The sequence below is a fragment of the Mesoplodon densirostris genome, chromosome 19 (assembly GCF_025265405.1).
Source record: "Mesoplodon densirostris isolate mMesDen1 chromosome 19, mMesDen1 primary haplotype, whole genome shotgun sequence".
NCBI lineage: Eukaryota > Metazoa > Chordata > Mammalia > Artiodactyla > Ziphiidae > Mesoplodon > Mesoplodon densirostris.
Window position 1 is genome coordinate 18,662,295 of NC_082679.1, and position 21,275 is coordinate 18,683,569.

At 38.5% G+C, this 21,275-nt stretch overlaps 1 protein-coding gene and 1 long non-coding RNA gene across 3 annotated transcripts in view; one reads left to right on the top strand and one right to left on the bottom strand.

Moving 5' to 3' along the window:
- Nucleotides 1–21,275, top strand: part of LOC132480971 (uncharacterized) — a 196,711-nt gene that overhangs the window by 86,599 nt on the left and 88,837 nt on the right. Inside the window, exon 3 of the long non-coding RNA XR_009530714.1 lies at nucleotides 1,376–1,528. This is a non-coding gene — a long non-coding RNA (uncharacterized LOC132480971). The remainder of the gene's footprint in view (nucleotides 1–1,375; nucleotides 1,529–21,275) is intronic.
- The window catches only part of DPY19L3 (dpy-19 like C-mannosyltransferase 3), a 74,232-nt gene continuing 53,207 nt past the window's right edge, over nucleotides 251–21,275 (bottom strand). For both annotated transcript variants that reach the window (XM_060085601.1, XM_060085602.1), the window contains 7 exons: nucleotides 21,108–21,230; nucleotides 20,617–20,728; nucleotides 19,934–19,990; nucleotides 15,920–16,002; nucleotides 8,271–8,403; nucleotides 5,506–5,664; nucleotides 251–4,003 (listed from right to left, as the gene is read on the bottom strand). In XM_060085601.1, the coding sequence (XP_059941584.1) occupies nucleotides 3,842–4,003; nucleotides 5,506–5,664; nucleotides 8,271–8,403; nucleotides 15,920–16,002; nucleotides 19,934–19,990; nucleotides 20,617–20,728; nucleotides 21,108–21,230 (829 nt within the window). In that variant the 3' untranslated portion in view covers nucleotides 251–3,841. The remainder of the gene's footprint in view (nucleotides 4,004–5,505; nucleotides 5,665–8,270; nucleotides 8,404–15,919; nucleotides 16,003–19,933; nucleotides 19,991–20,616; nucleotides 20,729–21,107; nucleotides 21,231–21,275) is intronic.

The window sequence follows — 21,275 nt, forward strand, 5'->3', positions numbered from 1 at the left end:
CAGCCTTCTCTTTAGAAGTCTTAACTATAAGCTTGAGGTTCAACTAAAGCAAATAAGCAGCTATCAAACCAAATTTTGTGAAAAAAAGAAACCCCTTCAACATTAGCAAGTACAATTAAGACCTTGTCACATCCATCCTTTAGTGATTATACTCTATTTAGCACATATTTAATACACTTCAATAAGCCAGTTCCTTGTTTTTTGACCTTCAAAGAAATGAAAGACACTCATCATGTGTAACTTAGCTTTATTTAGTACACAATCTTCATACAATTCAGTACAACAAATTATAAAAGCTCTTTGTAAGATTTTACCCATAGGATATTAAGTACAGAAAATCAATTGCCACAAGAAAGTAAGCCACTCTCTCATTTTAAGTTTTTTTCCATGAACAGACAAGCACTCTCTTCTATGCCAAAAGGTTGCCATATATAAAGCATTTCGGAACATACTGGCCAAGATATATGATCTGAGAACATTTTGTCTTTCTATTAATTCCAACGTTTAAATGAAAATTAAAAAATGGACAATTTCTAGTTAATTCAGGTAAGTTTTGGCCAAAGATGAGCTACAATTGTTACAAGGTTCATGTGCAATCAGAATAAACCTTTTTAGTTAACTGTAAAGATGCAGAACAGATGAAATATCTACATATGTCCTTGCCAACACCAGCACCAACCCAACACACACACACACACACAGACACACACACACACACACAGACACACACACATTTACTTAGTTGATCTCACAAAGGTCAAGAAAATCACCTTTAAGTGGACAACAAATGGCCTAGATAACACCTAATTATGTTCCTGGCTAATATATCTGAAATGAATTCCTATTTTTTAAGTCTGTAATAAAGTGACTGGAACCTTTCAACTCTAGTAGAAGTAGATTAGCCACTGTGATCAGTAACAGTAGCTGGTCATTTAATGAAGTTAAAGTTGGTTAAAGTAGAGAATCATAACTTCAAATGTATAATTGTACATTCATTTGCTCATCTTCTGATGTAAAGCCCAGGCCTTTCCTTTGCATAACGGTCCAATGATTACAGTTTTATTTTTGCATAAATCATACCAATAATATGATTTGGGTACTTTTTAATATCTTCTGATCAGTCTAGATTTTTTTAAGGTGAAATGAGTACTAAAATAAATAAACCTGTGAAGCAGTCTAAGCCCAGAAATTTTCTTGAATTTTAAGTTCTCCCAACATTTTATAATTTTCCCAACCACAATTAATTTAAAAGTAATTTTTATTAGTGGCAACCTTTATCAAATCTTACCAAAGCATTCAAGCTAATTTTTGCAGAAATAACCCTTCCATTTTAGAGCAAAATTTCCTGGGTTTATGTTGAATCATGTATTTACAGCGGGAAGGAGAGCATGCAGACAAGGTTGGCGCAGGCAGAGAACTCAAAGGAGAGAGCAGGGGCCTGAGAATGCCAGGGAGCGGCCCCCAGTGGTGCTGGGCCAAAGTCAGCCTAAAAGAGGGATGGAGACTGTGAAGCGACCCGGTGAGTCACGTAAGTAAAGGTTAATTAAGAGCACTTACTGTACTTAGAGGTTCTTTTGAATGCTAACTCTGAAGCAAAATCAAGTGGTCTTTCTACCCATAAAATACAGCCATAATTTGAGGATATTACCAAACATTAGCACGGCCGCTGAGATCGTGTGGCAGGGAGCTTAGAGAGCCAGGGTCAGCCGCTTCTCCTCTCTTTCCTCCCATGTACTCCAATGAGAAGGTCATAAAAGAGAATACTGAGGAGCACTAAAAATATTTAACATGATTCATTAAGAGATTTGGTCATCAGGAAATAAAAATGTCAACTATACATGGTCACAGTGTTTTGGAAAGAGTGTATGTATGGATTCTGTCTTGCAAGATTTTTTGGCACTTCATATTTTTCACTAAAGACTGAACACTAAGTGTTTTGGCAACAAATGGCACCTAAACTGTGAAAAAAGGATTACTGTATGCGATCAATGTGGTGATAAAAATTTAAGTACATGTTTCTTGTATACTGAAACTCCAAATACCCAAATGCATAGATTAATAATACAGGAATATTTAAAATAAACTGAAATATTTCTGAGAAGGTAACAGAGGGTTTTAAAAACGTAACTAGATAGTCTGACACGTTGTACCTTACATGTGCTTGGTTTCAATTAGAGTAAGGCACTCACTGAAGGATGGACTGACCCATGCTGTCAGCTGCAATAGGCATGCATCATTACTGGCTTAATTAAAGTTTTAGTACTGATTAAAATGTTTTATTATTGTATTATCATAAACTGCAGTGGTCTCCAACCTTATTAAGGGATACAAGAAAGATATAATTCAGGAGTTTCAGTTGCATAATTTAATAACCCAGCTACTGTCAATTTTTTATTTAAATGCGTTTTGATAAAAGCCAAGTATCCTTCCTTGAACCCAACATGATAGTGTAAAATTTCTTTTTGAATACTGCTTAATAAGTAGTAGTTGAATAGAAAATCATTTGAACATGTGATATATCCATCTTCATGTCTACAGTGATTTACTTCAACACAATTGCAAGGAGAAATATTTAAATCATTTCCAACTGGCATGAGAGGTGAAAGTTAATTTCATTAGCCATCTTGATTTAATTAAATAGACAATATGCTTTTATCAGTAACTTTTACATGTCCCTATCATTAGAAATTAATTACAAAAGCAATTATCAAAAATTTTTTGAGCAGGTACAAGGTACACATAATCCTCTTCGTTGTTTACAAATAAGCATGACTTAGAGGCACTTGGTTACCTTTGAGTAAGAAAAAGAACAACCTATCAAGGGCCCTCACAGTAAGATTGGAGACCACAAATCAAACTTGGTATGAAAATGCTCTCTGCCAAAAATATCATAGTAGTGAGTTAGTTAAGATACAACATTTTAAAAATAGTAAGACTTTGCAAGGTTCTAGGCTGTAAAAAATACAAAGGCTAAAAACAAAGAGTTTACAAAATTTTGCAAACCCAGTAAATTTGAATGAGTAAGAAATGAAGAAGAATCTTCTTACTTGCAGGATAGATTAAATAGTATCAACAGGTTTTAAAATAGTAACACTATACAGTAACAAATTCTACTCAGCTACATAACATTTCTGCTGCTTTAAGGACTTACAATATGGAACTTGTAACACTTTTCTGTGTCCAGCATTAAAACATTCATGCACATGCCCATGTACACACATACACACACTGACACATACTACTGAAGTGCTACACATTACATTTCAGATGGAGCACAACAAAAAATTTTAGATACATATGAAGACCTAACATGATCTTTTAAAACATATTAAAAGCATGACAAATGAAAACCTTATAAAATTTTTAGGTGAAACAGGACAGTAGAGACCTTTTTAAAAAGCCACCAGTTGGTCTTCACTAGTGAAAAAATATTAAATAATTTAATTATGTATCCCCTCAATTCAATTCAACTATAGCTGTTGTAAGTCAATTAAAAATTAGAAGTATTTCAAATCTTGAAACAGGCTCTAGATTTCCAACATGATACGCAGCTGTTCAGGCTACCTATGGAACACTTGACTGTTCTCCCCAACAACAAAATTCTAGATCACTTTTAGAAAGTTGAAAACATTTAGGCTAAAGAACATTAATGAAACAAGACAAAGACTGAAGCATGTATAAGATACTTTCAAAGATGGTAACGCTTGTGTAAACATTTGTAGACTTAATCATATCACAGCTTTAAGGTACCGGTTACCTAATTACATTTGAAACGTTATCTATTGAGTTTCATTATGATGAAGTTTCACATATCAAAAATAGAGATAAATAGAAAGCTCTGTTACTTGTTTCTGGATAGCTTGTAAACGTGGAATGTTTTGTTCTGAAACACTCTAGTGAAGTACACTGTGTAGGGGGGCAGGTTTCTTTTTATCTCTTCGCAAAAGCGAGGGTGGCCTGCAAGTTTCAAATCTGGATCATTCTCTCCTGGGCCATCCATCATCTAAAGCCAAAACAAAACCAATACAACTTGGAAAAAAATCTTATTTACAAAAGACAAACAGAAGTAGGAATAGCGATTGGGTTTCTTTAAGAATGACATGCTAGTGAACTTAAACTGAACGAATGTCAATGGCTGCTTGGAGATCATCTGGTCCATCCCTTTCCCCTTTGGAAATGTGATGCAAGGCTGAAGAGCAGAGTTCGGTGTCAAACAATGTTCACCTTTAAAGGCAAAACTAGAAGCAGAACTTGGATCTCCTTGTCCTGAGGAACATGCTACACCATTCCCTCTCAAAAAATGAAACACAGAGAAGAACTACTACGACCAGAGAAAGTTCTGCAACTCATTAGATGGCCTAGTTAGAAAAAGTTACACACAAAGCAAAATTTAAATGCATATATTTGGTCTGTACCTCCTCTGAATACAAGATAGTTATGGACAGTTATTTTTCCTTGAGCAAAAATCAAATCTCATATTCTTTCTTTGCCTCAGCTTTATTGAAGCATAATTGACATATAAAACTGTATATATTTAAGGTATACAATCTGATGATTTGATATACATATACATGGTGAAATGATTACTACAATCAAGTTAATCAATACATTCATGTTGGTCAAAGGGTATAAACTTGCTGTTATGAAATGAGTAAGTCTCTGGTGACCTAAAGTATAGCATGGTGACTAGGGTTAATACTACTGTACTCTGCACTTGAAATTTGCTAAGAGAGTAGATCTTAAGTGTTCTGAATCTCAAATTCTGTACAGTCAAGGTTTTATTTATTTATTTTTTTCAGATGTAGGCTAGGTTTATCACTCCCCCCCCACTCATTTTAGAAATATCTATCCGCTTTTATACCAATAATTACAGCACACACAACCTCTAAAGGGTGAAAACCTTCTGTTTTCTCTACCTGAGACCTAGCATAGCTCCGAAAACATTTTCCTCAGAAGGAAGAAAAGAGAAGTAGCTTGTTTTCCTGCTCAGGAGTGTAAGCTTGGCCATAGAAAGCCATCTTTGTGGAAGTGTGCCAGTGGACGAAAAGGGACACCCAACAAGAGAGCAGGGAGAGGAGTGAGATTCTACCACACAGGCTGGGGGGTGCTGGGTTGGCGCACCGCCCTCATGGACTCTCGTATCAGCCAAAATGACGCATTGGAGCAGCGGTTTAAAAGGTTGAGGTTTTCTTTTTCACTTTAGTAGCAAAACCTTAAAAAACAAATTCTATGCAGAGCCTCATGACACAGACCAGCTGAAGACAGAGTTGCTCTCTTTGGTGTGACAGTGGGGACAAGAGCTCCCCTCCCATCTCTCCCGCCCCTCCAGCCCCCGTGGCAAGTCACTAACGTGCCAAGGTAGGGGTTCTGCAGAATGCAACGGAGGTGAATGCTTGATCCATTGTGCAATTCTACAAGGTATAAAGGTAGTTACACTCCTTAGGGCTCACACGGGACCCTCTCCTCCCCAGGGGACGCCCCACACGGGGCGGATGGCATGCTTACGTGTCCGTTGGCGACGTCCAGCAGGTCCCGCAGCCGGCAGCCCCGGTGGTGCCTGCGCTCATAGCAGATGCTGTCTTCCAGGATCACGTAGTCGGTGCCAAAGGCCCTTAGCAGGGCGTGCACTTCCTCTGGGGCCTTCTTTGCGTATATCTGATAGACCTTCAAAACAAGATAAAAATGGAATAGGGCAAAATGCCACTTACCTGCTGGGAAGTTCGTCAAGGACTATCTATTGCTGCAAACCTCCCACAGGGGTTGAGTCTAATCGCAGACACCCAGCTCCCCCGCCACCTCTTCCTGTGCAGATCGCTCATTCACCTGTAGTCCTGGAGTGTGTGTGACAAATTTCCAAAAAAAAAAAAGTTGTTGGGATGGGGGAGAGTGAGTCATGCTGAATACATTTGGATTTAGACGCCAAAGAGGTCTGGATTTAGGATGTATTGAGTTCTGAATATATTCACCAGTAAGATGCCAATTCTAAGAATGCTTCACCAAGGTAAATAATTAAGTATGTAAAACACAGTCTCTACCTTTAAAAAGGGGACCTTTAGACTAGAAGTGTCCATTAGGGGTGGTGGTATAGTCTGGAGGCACAGATACTTGTAAGGAGACCCAGCTTCTGATAGTGGCAGTTGGGGAACAGGACCCCATAGGGTCCCAGGCCCCAGGCAGGGGCAGCACCCTTGCCCTACTGCTGTCCTGCTGCACTCAGCTTGACCAGGACACCCTACACTTTATCTTTCTCTCGTCCTTCCTGGAGGAAGAGCAACCTGCAGCGCCCAGTGGCAGTTCAACAGGAGGCGCGCCTTCCCAGTCACCACCAGCTTCACACACCTTAAGTAAATACACGCAGATGGCGAGTGGCCTATATCCTGGGACTTGGCACTGGGAAAGGGAGAATGGTGTGTGTGTGTTGGGGGAGGGGTAATGAAGAGAGGTGCTGCTTCCTTTGTCGCCCACTGATTTCTAATGATATGTCTCTGACTTAAGAGACTGGGTTCTGAGAGCCTAGGTCAGCATGTCTGAACGGATATGCTGAAATGGTGGGGGGTTATCTGCTTCTACTGCTAACACTGTGAGGTCATCCTGCCTACAGTCCAGCACCAGCCTCAGGCTAAGGCATTCCAAGGATTCAAAGGTCATGACTGAAGAAGGGCACTAGGACCTTCAAGATGATCAGTTTTTAGGGCATAAAACTCAGCACCTAGGCAGGGACTGGATCTTGGAGAGGATGGAACACAGGACTCCCTGTGCCTCTGACATGTCTCTATCTGCATCTCTCTCGAGTCAAAGTGGTGGCCACCTCCCAGCTGAACTTTGGGGTCTGGTGATCCAGGTACCCTCCGATCTTCCTCTAGCTAACTCAGGGCCATCTGGAACACTTGGGCTAGTTGAAAAATTCCCATTTTAGCAGGAATCTATGTAAAGACGATTCTCTTTTTTTTTTTTTTTTTTTTTTTGCGGTATGCGGGCCTCTCACTGTTGTGGCCTCCCCCGTCGCGGAGCACAGGCTCCGGACGCGCAGGCTCAGCGGCCATGGCTCACGGGCCCAGCCGCTCCGCGGCATATGGGATCCTCCCAGACCGGGGCACGAACCCGTATCCCCTGCATCGGCAGGCGGACTCTCAACCACTTGCGCCACCAGGGAGGCCCAAGACGATTCTCTTGAAAATGGAGTATTTAGTAAAAATCATTTACTTTTAGGCTAGTTAAATCTCACCCCCCAAACAAGACTTTTCAACAAATTTTCAGCCACCAAGATTAAGAAGTGACTGATATAAAACATTAAAAAGTTTGAAACCACGGCTGGCGAGGACTAAGACAGGTACACTTCTGTAGCACTGACTGGAGTGTAAATTGGCATAATTCATACAGACCTGGTAATTCTATCTCGATTACAAATGCCCACGCCCTGTGACCCAGCAACTTCACTTCTAAGAAGCTCATGTGTGGACAGACACTTTGTGCCTGTGCAGAGCGATGCTTACACAGGCGTATCATTTGGGAAATTGCTGTATAATTGCAGAAGACAGGGAAACAACCTAAACGGTCAGATAAAATTTGCCACATCCACGTAACAAAATATTATGTAGCTTTAAAAATGGCAAGGAAACTGTCGATATGCTGATGTGGAGTGATCTCCAAAATACACGAAGTGCCAAAAAAAAGCAAGATGTAGTTAGTTCTTTTGTAAAAAGGGGGAAAAGAATATGAATTCATGTATATATCCACACACACACATTTGTACATACATAAAATTACTGGTAATGTTATTTGCCTCCTGGGAGGGGAACCAGTAGCTGGAAGACAGGGGTGGAATGGAGACTTTTCACTATGTTCTCTTTTGCATGCTCTGAGCTTTTTTAACTGTGTGGCTGTGTTGCCTATTCTCTCTCTCTCTCTCTCTCTCACACACACACACACACAAGAAACAGCCCATTAAAAAATGGGACCAGTGTGTCTCTCTCCCTTTTCCTTCTCTCTCCAGTTCAAAGCTCTGAGGACTCTGTCCTCAGACACTCTGCTCTGTACATCTCCAGGTGTTCTTCTCCTCAGTTTACTCTTCTACCCGAGAGGAACAGAAGGCCGAAACAGCATGCCTTTAACAGACGGGGCAGGCCAAGGTCTAGACTCTGGAGACGCAAGTCCTGACAGGCACTTCAGCTCTGCCTTCCCCTCATAACCCGCAGGCAGCAGGCGCCCCGGCTTTACCAGCCACGAGCCAGCCCACTGCTGCCCCACAAAGAGCCGGGAGAGGCACTCACCGCTTTGGTTCGCTCTCTCAGGCTGTTGTCCTCATAGTGCGGGTGGTTGGTTAAGGTCCTTCCCGTGCACAGCTTGACGCCGGCCAGTAACTGCATGCTTCCAGCAAACACAGCCTTCCTTGGAGTGTTAGAGCTAAAAGAAAAAGGTCATGAGGAACCTAGGGGCAAGACAGGAATACAGACACAGACCTACTAGAGAATGGACTTGAGGATATGGGGAGGGGGAAGGGTAAGCTGGGACAAGGTGAGAGAGTGGCACAGACATATATACACTACCAAACGTAAAATAGATGGCTAGTGGGAAGCAGCCGCATAGCACAGGGAGATCAGCTCGGTGCTTTGTGACCACCTAGAGGGGTGGGAGAGGGAGGGTGGGAGGGAGGGAGACGCAAGAGGGAAGAGAGATGGGAACATGTGTATATGTATAACTGATTCACTTTGTTATAAAGCAGAAACTAACACACCATTGTAAAGCAATTATATTCCAATAAAGATGTTAAAAAAAAAGATTTTAGAGTCTAAATTAACCTCACTGCTAAGGCTTCCACGAAGATAATATCACACACTCAGGATCACCCAGCTATGTTAGGAAGGGCTATGAGTTGGGAAAAACACAGGAGGCTGCTCGAGATTCTGATTTGCACTCAAACTGTTTTATGAAATTTTTCGTATCTGTTTTTGACAATGATTGGGAAGCTTCTAATTGACTGTTTTGATGGGTTTACTCTTAAAATGAATTGTCTTAGGATGTGGGTAACTCCTGAGTCTTCTAGCCTAAAACCCACAACCCTCTCCTGCTCTTGTTCCAAAGAGGCAGATTCTAGCACGAGGCCTTAGAAGACTGCCAGTGCTTTTTGTATGAAACTTAACTAAAAGGGCTGCCTAGAGTAAAACAAATTATAAAGCCAGAAACTGCAGTTGCCATGAGTCAATTCCAAGGGTTTTTGGTTAAAACAAGAAAAAAAGATCACAGATATTACTATAAATTACTTTTTAGAAAAGAAGAATTAGTAAAAACAAAAGAACATGGAAAGAAGATTCTGAAGTAGCAGATATCTTATTATCTTATCATACTCAGTATGAAGATGTACAATATTTCTGATGCGGAAGCAGAAGTATTTTATGTATTCCTTTCCTTTAGTCCTTATTATGAAAGACTACATGCATCTTAAGGAACACAGCGTCTTCTGATATTAAATTAAGACCTCACTTTCCAATTATCACCAAGCTGTGATTCTCTGCCTCCCCATGGGATGCGAGGGACAGTGATGGAGAGCCAAGGAAAGACTTCCTGATTTCTGTGAAGGCATTTTTCCTTCTCCCCCAGAAAAAAAGAATCTTAGTTCATTTAATTCCCTTCCATTTTTTTTAAAACCTGGGAGCCACCTGCAAACCAACGAGGTGTCACTTTATTGTGAAGAACGTAACGGCTGTTCTATGGACTCTGCTCAGTGCACAATCTCCGATACAGGCCCAGTAGGAATACTGCAAGATATATTCACCCTTCCTGTGTTAAGAACAAGGAGTGTATGGCTGCTAGGGCGAGTTAAAATGATGGACATAGTTTTTTTGAGAAGGAGTCTAATTGAAATCGTTAAAACTCAACATACTTTACAGAAAAAGCCACAGCAGGCCGTTCTCCTCGATGTTTCTGGACATCAGGGCATGAAACTTGCTCTAGTGTTCAGGTTTCTAAGAGAAGCCTCATCATATTCACATATTCCATGAGGATGTTCTACTTACTCCATTTTAATGCTAAGACTACAGCACGAATGCAACCCAACAAAGGCCTCTGGATGTCTACCAGCAAGGCATCCTACAGCTCGAGCTGAAACAGTTACAAGTAATTTACTTTTGGAAAATGCAAGATTTTCTAACAATGACACTCTCGTTCGCTCGAATTCCAATAAGCTTTCTTAAGTGATGAAAAAAAGTGGACAGAATTACAAGGAGCACACAGGGAATGACACAATCTTCACCCTCCCTTATTCCTGTCAGGCCCCAGAATGGATTACAAGAGAAAAACTCTTATGTGAACTTGGCTGTGCTTCATAGGACGTCATCATTCTGACCACCAGACCCAGGAACACAGGCATAAATAGATGTCTGCTCTGTCCCCCTGAACCAGCGATTTATAAGGAGTTCTTGACATGTGTCCCATGTGGCCAGGGAAATAGGAGGGTTTAAATGAAAAGAGGTGCACTGAGTTCCTTACTGAAAGGTTTATGTAAAAATTCCATTTTATTCAATGAGTACTTACTAAACGCTTAGTCTGTGCCACATATACCATGCTGCCCTCATTTATAGTGTCCCGTAATTGCTAAAGACAATAAATATGGACAAATAAAATTAAAGAAAATGTCACCATTTTTCCAAAGCAGTCTTCTTTCCTTCTGTATACTCTTAACTGGCACAAACCATTCTACTGCAATAAATTATACACTTAATGCCACAAAGTGGCTGCCTTTGGGTCCTCTAAACCAAAGAGATCTAGAATGCAGGGAGAAGAAGAGTCTGGTCTCCATGTCCGGCAAAGCATGAGAGCTAACAGAGAGAGAACCGTCCTGGTCTGTACAGTCTTACTGCCTAAGAGTGCCAGACTCGTCTCTCTTCACAAACGACAAATCCAGCAGCTGGGCTGATAGTACCCATTCAAATCTTTAGGCTGTCTCAGCATCATCATTTTGAATACATAACAGGATTCAGCATCAGGGAGATGCACAGGGCTGTTTCTAGTTGTGGCAGAGATAGATGACTGGCCTGTTATCTATTCATGGCTAATGACCAAGGTTTCACTCGCCCCTTCCTGGGCTATCATCACAATACTTAGATGAGTTATACAGTTCACAAAGGTTTAAAATGTCAAAAATCCTAAACTGCTTGCTGGGGAGTTATAAGGTTCTTCTTTATTCAGCTAGAAGTTATTACTGAGGGCCTACTATGTGCAGGGCTGGTGATACCCTGTCTTGAAGAAGCTTACTGGCTAAAAGACTCAGCTCTTATTACAGGCAAGCACTTCAAAACAAGCCCATAGTTAGTCCACCACATACTGATGACTGCTTTCTGTGGGCCTGCAGCTATGCTGGAAATGGAACACATCAGACACAGTAAATACGGCCTCTCTCCTCCGTAGGCTCTAAAAGCACTTGCTGCTCCCTGCCGCCCCAGTGGGTACGGTCCCCAGGGCAACAGCAGCCATCACCAGGTGAGCAAGTCATGTCACATGACTGCTTAGAGGAGTTGAGGAAAAAATGGAACAAAGTTCATTCGACTGTGACAAGTTTTAATGTTTGGCCTCATTAGTAGAGTCAGGAAGTTTAAGAGAAATGCAATCTGTCTCAACTGCTGGTGCTACAACCCTCCGGATTTTTAACAGTCTTTCACTAAAGGTCCTTGGTTTTATTTTAAATAGCAAAATACAAGCACCCTAATGGATTAGATATAATATTTCTTTGAAAACGACTGACTTCCAAGCATACTAGAGATGAGGTTTATTCACTTGATCGTCTAATTTGGTTTTATATGCTAGCCCTATGGTAAATCTGGGATATTTTAACTGCTCTCTTAAATATTTAAGTTTATCCATAAAGCAAATGCAAAAAGTAAAACAAGCAAAGTGAAACAAAATGAAAAAAAATCACATTTTCTAGACTTTAAAAACCTAGATTCACAGTATTTTACATTTTCTGTGGTAAATTCAGTAGGCAAAAGGAGAAGGGATTCTTTGTCTTTAACTTAAAATATGCAGTATGACAGATGTAATGATGGGTATTCTTCCTTCACAGATACTTTTGCTGACACAGTCTGTGGTCTGTGTCTAAAATAGCTAATGTGCTTTTACCCACTGAATGACACTTCTCTATTATAGAAAAACAAAGCAATTTTTACCAATGTTTGAACAAATGATGTATAAAATGAAAGAATAATTTGTTTTTATAGTTCTCTGCCAAGCTCCATAGCAGGCTGCCCAACCTGCAAACAATTTATTCTGTATGAAATGTCACTAAATAATGACAAGGACTCACAGGTCAAATGGATTTACATTATATAATTTAAATGTCATTCCAGGAAGACCTGATGGCATTTTGAACAAATAATCTCATTTATTTTTGAAGCTCTAAGCTTCAACAAGTTAATTACTGTTGAACTAATGTGGAAACTAAGCATTATAATATAATGTGTGAACATTTGTTTTATCTACACTTCAAAAATTTATAGAATTATGCAAATGCCACAAAATGATTCATTAAGTATAAAAGAGGCTTACAGGCATTTAAGGTCTGAACTTAACCCACATCATGTTTAAAATATACAGTAATTCCCTCTGCTTTGATTAAATGTGAAGGAAGTTTGGTCCATTTTCCCAGGTCCATTGAGAAAATATTGCACATGCAGGCTTCATCACTGGAAAGAAACTATTTCTAGTGAAAATCTCCTAAAGCCAAGTAGGTAAAATGTCACACTTCAAAACAGTCAAATCTACAGTCTATCTTAATTGCACAATGTCAAAGAAATGTTTCAGGAGCCAAAAATGAAACACTCTAAGGAACGAGGTATGAACTACCAATTGCTGTGACACTTGGCCTTGATGAAGTAAATGTGCTTTTCTAATCACACATAAAACCTATAGAAGTACCACCTGGGTTTTGCTGAAAGAGATACCAGAAAGTAAGAAAACAAAAACAAAAAACCAGGTTTTTAATCTTCGTATTCAGGAAACATCATCAGTAAAAAGGGGTTAACGTGAACACATGCATTTAAATCTGCTGGAAAACAGGGCGTGGAGCACCTCAGTATAACGTGGAAGGCAGGCAACCAGCCCGGTGAACACACAGGCCGGGGTTGTGGAAGGCATACGGATGTCGCCCTACTTCTCATAGGGAAGACTCTGGGGGACTGACTGCAACAAAAGATCCTTGCTGATTGAAGAGAATTTAATCCCGAAGCATCAAGCATGAAGCCCCAACATCAAGTACACGAGGCAGAATGGGAGATGGCGGTAGCTCCTTCTCAACACTTTACGCAAGAATTGCCCTGTGCCAAAATGGAGGGTCATTTGTGTCCCTCGAGTTTCTGCAGGTCACTGTTTCTTGTTCTCGCTCATCCTGGAGGGCAGGCAGCCATCCCGTAAGGGAAGCTGCGCTCCCACCCCAATAGATGCTGTCACGACCGCCCTGACAAAGGACAGATGTGAGTGTATCACTTTGGTTATCTGAGAACAGAAGCAGACAGGATGGGGAGGAGATGTCCCTCACTAACAGTGCTGGGTGGGGACCAGAGGTCTGGCTGCTGCCTTTAGACAATTTCAAACAGATTTTCAGATACACTCTGTATACTTAGCCCACAGCCTTTTCTCTAGCACAGCTCAGACCTACTAATATCACAAACACTGTGTGACTAATCAAGGTAGTGGAGTGAAAGTAGAAGGTCATATATTTTTTTTTTTTTTTTTTTTTTGCGGTATGCGGGCCTCTCACTGTTGTGGCCTCCCCCGTTGCGGAGCACAGGCTCCGGACGCGCAGGCTCAGCGGCCATGGCTCACGGGCCCAGCCGCTCCGCGGCATATGGGATCCTCCCAGACCGGGGCACGAACCCGTATCCCCTGCATCGGCAGGCGGACTCTCAACCACTTGCGCCACCAGGGAGGCCCAGAAGGTCATATTTTATGTTTTAAAAAGAGAAGAAATCAGGGCAGGTTAAAAGAATAATAAATGCATGCACTTGTGTTTGGAATTGAAGTCTACAGACCAGAGCTGATTTAAATGTTGATTTAAACAAATACACTTTGTGTCTAAACAGACCCTATTTTGGCATACATTCATCGTCACTTAAGCTTATTTCACAAACATGCCTAGCAGCTATTTTGCAAAAACAATAATTTAGATTTGAAGACTTTGAAGGGAAAATAGGCAAGATTAGATCACAATAGAACCAATTTTTTGGAAAAATACAAATCCTTCAGTTGCTGAGAATTTTTAAAAAGTGAAAAGAGTAAGTCTACATACAGGGAGAAGAACTGTTAGTAAAAGGAGAATGTAAGAACAAAGACCACTTCCCCAAAAGCAGAGTAAAAGATTATCTTCTTTACACATGGAATAAGCTCTCATCCATAATTTTTCAGAACCAGAAATATTATTTTAAATAATTTTCTGTGAGCAAAAGCATGAAAATAAAGGCGTTACAAAAAGTATATCCTGACACAGCCAAAGACAACTCTGCTAGGATAAAATTTTAATGACACTACAATTAATTCCTAAAAGGCTGGAGAGTAGAGGTGAGATGTTTTAAAGTGCCAATCCAAGTAGATCCAGAAGATCTGCCACCTTCAGGATTGTACCAGACTGGGTACCCTACACCATTCCTATCGATGGTACAATTTGAAAAACAGAAAATATCAGCCTCACCTTCAGATGCACATGTCATAAATTTCCAGTTGACTACAGCTAATGCAAAAGTAATTAGCTTTTCTTTATATGAATAACCCTCTTTTCCCTTACACAATGAATACTGAAGGAATTACTTACTCTATAATTGTCTGCCATGGTTTAAAGTTAAATAAATATATAAAGACAAAGCACTACTTCGTACTCTCAGCACTGAAAATATATGAAAAATTATACTCATTGCATCTAGTCAACCCAGACCAACACTGGGACCAAAGCCACATATATATTTTAGATACAAATCTCTATAAAATCCATGTATTGTACTCAAGAGACCTAAGCTATCAAACATTTACCATCTCTTAATACACAAGTATTAATACAGTGCTCAACTGTACTGGTTAGTAAACATTAGTCACCAGCAAGTGCCAATATGGCTACTAAAATTCTAAGTCATGGAGACAATAGAGCCAGTGCTTTCAGAATATGTCACATAAGATTTGCAACACCTGTTTAAGTGTGAATAATTACACTGCTGCTTTTTGGTTATAAAATAGGGAAATATAATATTACAGGGCACAGGAATGCTGCTCTGTGTAAAAAAGTTTATTTTTGCTGGTGGGAGGCAGGTTTCATTAACAAAACTTTGAAAAACACAAGCCTCATTCTGATGCTGAATGCTGGGGCAAAGCAACCGTGCAGGCAAAAATAAAAACCAATATAACATGAAAGCATTATGATGTTCAAGAAAGGAAAAGCTCTAGCTTTTGAATTTTAAATTTTCTCTAGGCCTAATCTTGGGCAATATGATTAGTTAAAATGAAATCTGCACTGAGCTAGTATGACTCTAATTAACTGTAGTTTACAGTATAATTTTTAAGTGATTAACAAGGAAAGAATACTTTATGTGTCAGTATTAATAGAAAATTTGAATGGTATTAAAATGAAAGAAATGATAAAGATAAAATTGGCAGAGAATATAAAACTTTATTTCCATTGCTATCACTGGTTTGAAATGCATCCTCTGATTCTGTTTCCCTCTCCATATTGGTACTTTCCCTTCTTCACGGGATTGTGGTTAGAGAGAATATTTTTTGAATGGAAAGAAATTATTTGCAAATATAGAGTTTTAAAGAAAAACTTGAGAATGAATGGATCTTCATAATTAGATTCAGAAAAAAACCAAAAAACCAAAAACCAAGTGAGGTCTACAGTGACTCTTAAAAGGCACTTTAAATTTAAAAGTTAAAAAAAAAATCCTCTTACTTAATCCAGTTCATCAGCTCCACTGTATCTGGATCATAGAATTCTCTCAACTCGGAGAGTTCATCCATCATTCCTGGCCAGAACTGAAATTAAAAACAAAACTAAACAAAACCAAAATCCACCCCCAGACCCACAACTATCACTAAGATTAAAGTGAAAAAGGAAAAACTGCATATAACTTGTGAACTAAATAAACGTGGTAACTGGAATATTAGAACTACTTCACTTCTGCAGTCAACCCTTCTAGTGTAAGTGAGATAAAGTCTGAGAAAAGTTTCCAAAATTATTGTGAGCTAGAGCTAATTAGAAGTAGAGGTGTTGCCCACTTAAAAAAAAATGAGCTTTTATTTTACACTAATAAAAATGCTATTGTATGTGGTGTTAATATCTAGTAAAACATTAATTTGGATATGACAGGAATAGCAACCATGAGAAAGTTCACAGGATATGAGAAAAATGTGACTAACGAACTTCATGTAATTTATCTCTAAATGTAGAATGTACCCTGTAGAAGACAGCACCATTTTAGAGCTGCAAAAATGCTTTGGAATACAGAATCTCATTTTATCCTCACAACTCCTCAGGGAGAAAGATGACGCAGAAGGCATCATCACCATGGCTATTTATTTTTCATTTTACTAGTCTGGAGACCTCGGCTCAGAGATAGATAACCTGAGGTGCTCAGATCAGAGTGGCAGAGTCACAGCTGGAAACTTTTCATTGTGTGATATGGTGACTATATTGTCTAAACTAGAAATCTGGACAAATGTTTTGATGAATATTAACATAATTACAGATACAAAGGGAGAGAAGAATATTTGAAAGTAGGACAGTCCAGGGAGACCTGGGACATCTGAGCATTATATTTATGCCACTGGTACCTCCTACTCAACTTGAGTAACTTAAGCTCTGCAGATATAATGTAAAACTACACTCTGAATCCACTGCTTTTCTAATATAACTGGTCTGTTTAATTCAACAATTAATTAAATGTTCACTGTTTTATCAAATGGCCGTTGGCTAAAAAGACTTGATCATCTAAATACATGCTAAGGTGGACTGCAGAACTCATTTCCTATATTGGAATAGAAGCCCAGTGATAATGTATCTACACTTCATTAAAGTTGCAAGTATAATCTTTTTCATTTAACAACCACTAACTGGAAGCAAAGTGGCACCTGACTGGTCTATGGCTGTTTTTTTTTTTTTTATCCCCATCACTTTCTTATCTTGTCATCTCATCTTTGGCCATTTTTACTACTCATTCATATCTTGTCTCCTGGGTGGGTAAATCAGGAAAATTGCTGGTGACAGAAAATCAGGTGTCAGCACTACTAGTCCTAGGTTTCAGAAGAGATGTAATAAAAATTACTGATTAAATGATACCTCTATAAGATTCCAATTACCCATTATCCCTATTAATTTTGATAACAATAGAATACCAACTTTTAAATGATGTTTTAATTATTTTCATATAAAACATATTTTGAAATCTGTGAATTCAATTGTTATTAGATATTTTTCTAGTTTGAAAGTTGCTCTTAATTCTGAAAATGTTAATATCTGGTAACACAGTCTTATGATAAACTTCTTAAACAACGTGAAAACAAATGTTGAATTAACTAAAAGCTGTTCCTAAATGATCAGCAGTGTTTATATGAGATTGTAGGTATCCAAATAAGTTAATTAACACGAGAGCAATAATTTTATTAAACTCTTGATTTTAGAGTGGAGACTAGCACATACTTTTCCCTTTTAAACAGGATTATCCTAAGCAGACATATTGCAAAATAAGTATTATGAACAAGAAAATTTGAAATCCTCATTGTAAGTGCTATGTAAAACTTAAATCAGGCTTTGAAATATTAGTTCGTATTTCTTACAGATAAATCTGTTCAATAGTTGGAAAACATATTCAGTTTCATACATAAGATCTTTATTTTCTTTGTGATTTTGTATTTTACAAAACACAAATACAGTTTTGAGAAGCTGAAATACGTAAACTATTTTGTACAGTGAAAGCTGGATGCGTTAGGATTTCTCCTGAAGTCCAATACTGAGAAGGGCAAGGCCATCTGTCATCGGAAGGATTCTTCAGAATTACTACTAACTCTCTTACTCAGGGAACACCTACAAAGATTCCCTGAGGAAATGATGGCCTTTTCAGTGCTATCATTGGTTCTTCTATAGCAATGGTTCTCAAGAGGGGTTGGGGGAGGGATTCTGCCACGCCCGCAAGGGGACATTTTGCAATGTCTAGAAGCCTTTTTGACTGTCACAGTTGGAAGTTGGTGCTATTGGCATGTAGTGGGTAGAAGGTACGGATGCTGCTAAGTGTCCTATAGTGCACAGGACAGCTACTAAGACAAAGAATTATCTAGACAAAATGTCAACAGTGCCGCTGCTGAGAATCCCTGTTCTCTGCAGGGGGTTCTCAAGTTTGATGGTGCATTAGCACCACCTGGAGGGCTGGTTAAAGCCTGATTACTGGACCCCACTCCCAGAGCTCCTGATTCAGTAGGTCTGGAGTAGGACCCAAACATCTGTATTTCTAACAAGTTCCCAGGTGATGCTGCTGCTGCTTGCTTATTTCTTCTATAATGTCCTTCCTCAGTGTTATCAAGAACAAGAGACTTAAGTCCTCAAGTAGCTATTAAAAAATCAACAAATTTTCAAATAAATATTTGAGACATAAAGGAACTCAGCCTACACCCAGAGACAGTGGGAAAGGACTGTTACAGTGTGTGTATGTCTTCAGTGGTGAGACAGGAATGTGTCTGCATCTTCTCTGTGAGGAGGGTGCTTTATCCCTCAGAATCAATGTGTAATAAAGCTACCTCATTCATCATTAAACATATACTCTGCCTAATCCTTAACTGTTGCTTTCCAGATGTTTGTAAGAAGTTTCATTCATTTACCGTAGAGCAATAAAATTCCCAGAGGCATGGTGGCAGAAATGACCTATTTCTGTGTTTTCTAGTATCTGGGAGTTGGCACAGTGGTCCACCCAGAACAACAAATGTTTTGATAGATAGGAACATGATAGAACATAATTTTTTGAAATATTTACAACAGAATTGTCTAACAGTGATTATCAAACATTTCTTTCAGCCTAAAACCTTTGCTTCAAATAAAATCTTACATGAAGATATAAGCAAATACACCCAGAAGCTGAGCTGCCGCAGCTGATCCTTTCTGTAGGAGAGTCCCACCCGCCTCCCCACTCCCTTTAGCTGCCCTCCCAAATCAGGAACTATACACAGTAGAGTTTGAAATCCATTGCTCTACCTTAAAATAAAGTTTGAAGAAAAAAATCTAAACTTAAAAAATATGTAAGATTTTTTTTTAAAAAAGAGCGCATAAGAGCTCAATTGGATAAAACAATCCAAGCTACCTGCCCAGGTAACAATTCAAGCCTCTCTAAATCTCAAAGATGGGATGAAAGACTCACTGTCTCATATGGAGGAGTCTCAGAATTGAAACACAGTTAATGCTGTTTGAGAAATTAGTCAACTGAAAATATGAAGAATTTCTTTATTTCCTCCTGAAACTGAAGGACATAACAAGGCTAAACTTAGACTGTATTTATATGTGCCCAGCCCCTCTTACAAAGATGATTTTAAGCATCTAAAGTATGTAGGTTAAAGTAAGATGCATTTTAGGATCTTACTCTATAAAAAGCAGGTAAAATTTTTCTCCTTTATTCACCTCAAAATAGGTCTGAAAACATCTTTATTTTCAGAATTTGCATCTGCTGACTAGTAAGTCAAAACCAAAATTAATTAGAATAATTAAATTGTAGTATTTTTTGTTATAATGTTTTTACCTGTTAAATCCCATTTTGGGAAGTACATCACTCTTCCTATCAATGTCAACTTCCATAAGAAGAAGCTAAGTAGATATCTGTAAGTTCTGCAAACCACTCTACTTGCCAATGACACACAAAGTACACTGAGTCAAAGCAATTATTCTGCTAAATAGATTAAAGACAGGAATGAGGACAATCAACCTTACCTTGTAGCACAGATACAGCAGTATTAATATCGGTATTGAATATCGCATTATACATATCTATATGAGAAAGACATTATTTAGATTACAAGCGTTTGGAATATTTTTGCTTTTACATTTTTGCTTTGTAAATACATTTTTTTTTAAACAACAAAAATATAATTTAACAGAGCATGAGTCTCCGATATGCAAGACAACTGAGTCAATCATTCATAAGCTATTTGTAGCTCCTACCATATTGCCACCTAGTGAATTTATAGGGCAGAACAACCCAGAACTGCACTTATGGGCCATTAATCATTACTGTACACTTAGTAGTAATTATGTTTATATTATAATAATTAACAATAATAATAATAGCGATAACTCTGGATAATGGGATTATTGGTGATTTTTAATTTTCCTTTTTGTGCTTTTCAGTATTTCCAAATTCTGTATAATGAACAAATGTAACTTATGGTCTGGAAAAAAAATGATTTAGAAAATAAAGCTAAAATTAAACATAAAATTATTTTAAAATAATTCCTTATAAAATCATAATGTATCAATTATTTTTAGCTTTAAATTTTAGTATCCATTTTATCAAACTGATGTATGGACAACTGAAAAAAAAAACCCAACAGAATTGATAATGAAAGAAATACTATAAGTCATAAAAATGAAATGGAAAAGGAGATAGCACTGACCCTCTTTGGGTTATAAAGATGGATCAACTTCAGAAGTAACTCCCATATTTCAGGGCTGCATAAGCCAAATGATGCAAACACACACATATGTGATGTCCAGAGGTACTTCATTCTGTAAGAAGAGAAGCAGGCAAAGGTCAACACTGCTAGCTGTGTAGAAACCTGGAGTCTGAGACAGCTGTAAAGACAGCTGTATTATTTGTGATAGTAAAATCTTACTACAACTATGCAGAAACCATTGCCAAGGGGTTACTTATTAATTCCATTGCCTTTTGAGAACCATCAGATAAGTAAAAATAGAGGAATATTGGTAATTACAAAAAAAACGGTTATAAATAATATTTTATATTGGGAGAAGATAGTAAACAAGGACATTTTTATAGGAACCATAATCATTAATGAAGATGATCATCAGTTTCCAAATTATATTGCTAAACTATGTCAGGTAAAGAGTGGTCAAATAAAAAAATAAACAGATAAGACAAAAATACCTCATAGTACTCAGTGCCAAGAATCCAAACAGAATTGTATGTATTAAATTGTAGGCAGTTTCTGGTTTCAGGCCGATTGTGTACTCTCCCATTTTATACATGGATTGCTGATTTGTAGAATCACTGCATAAAATAGTACATATACAAAAATTAAAGCTGGGTAACTAA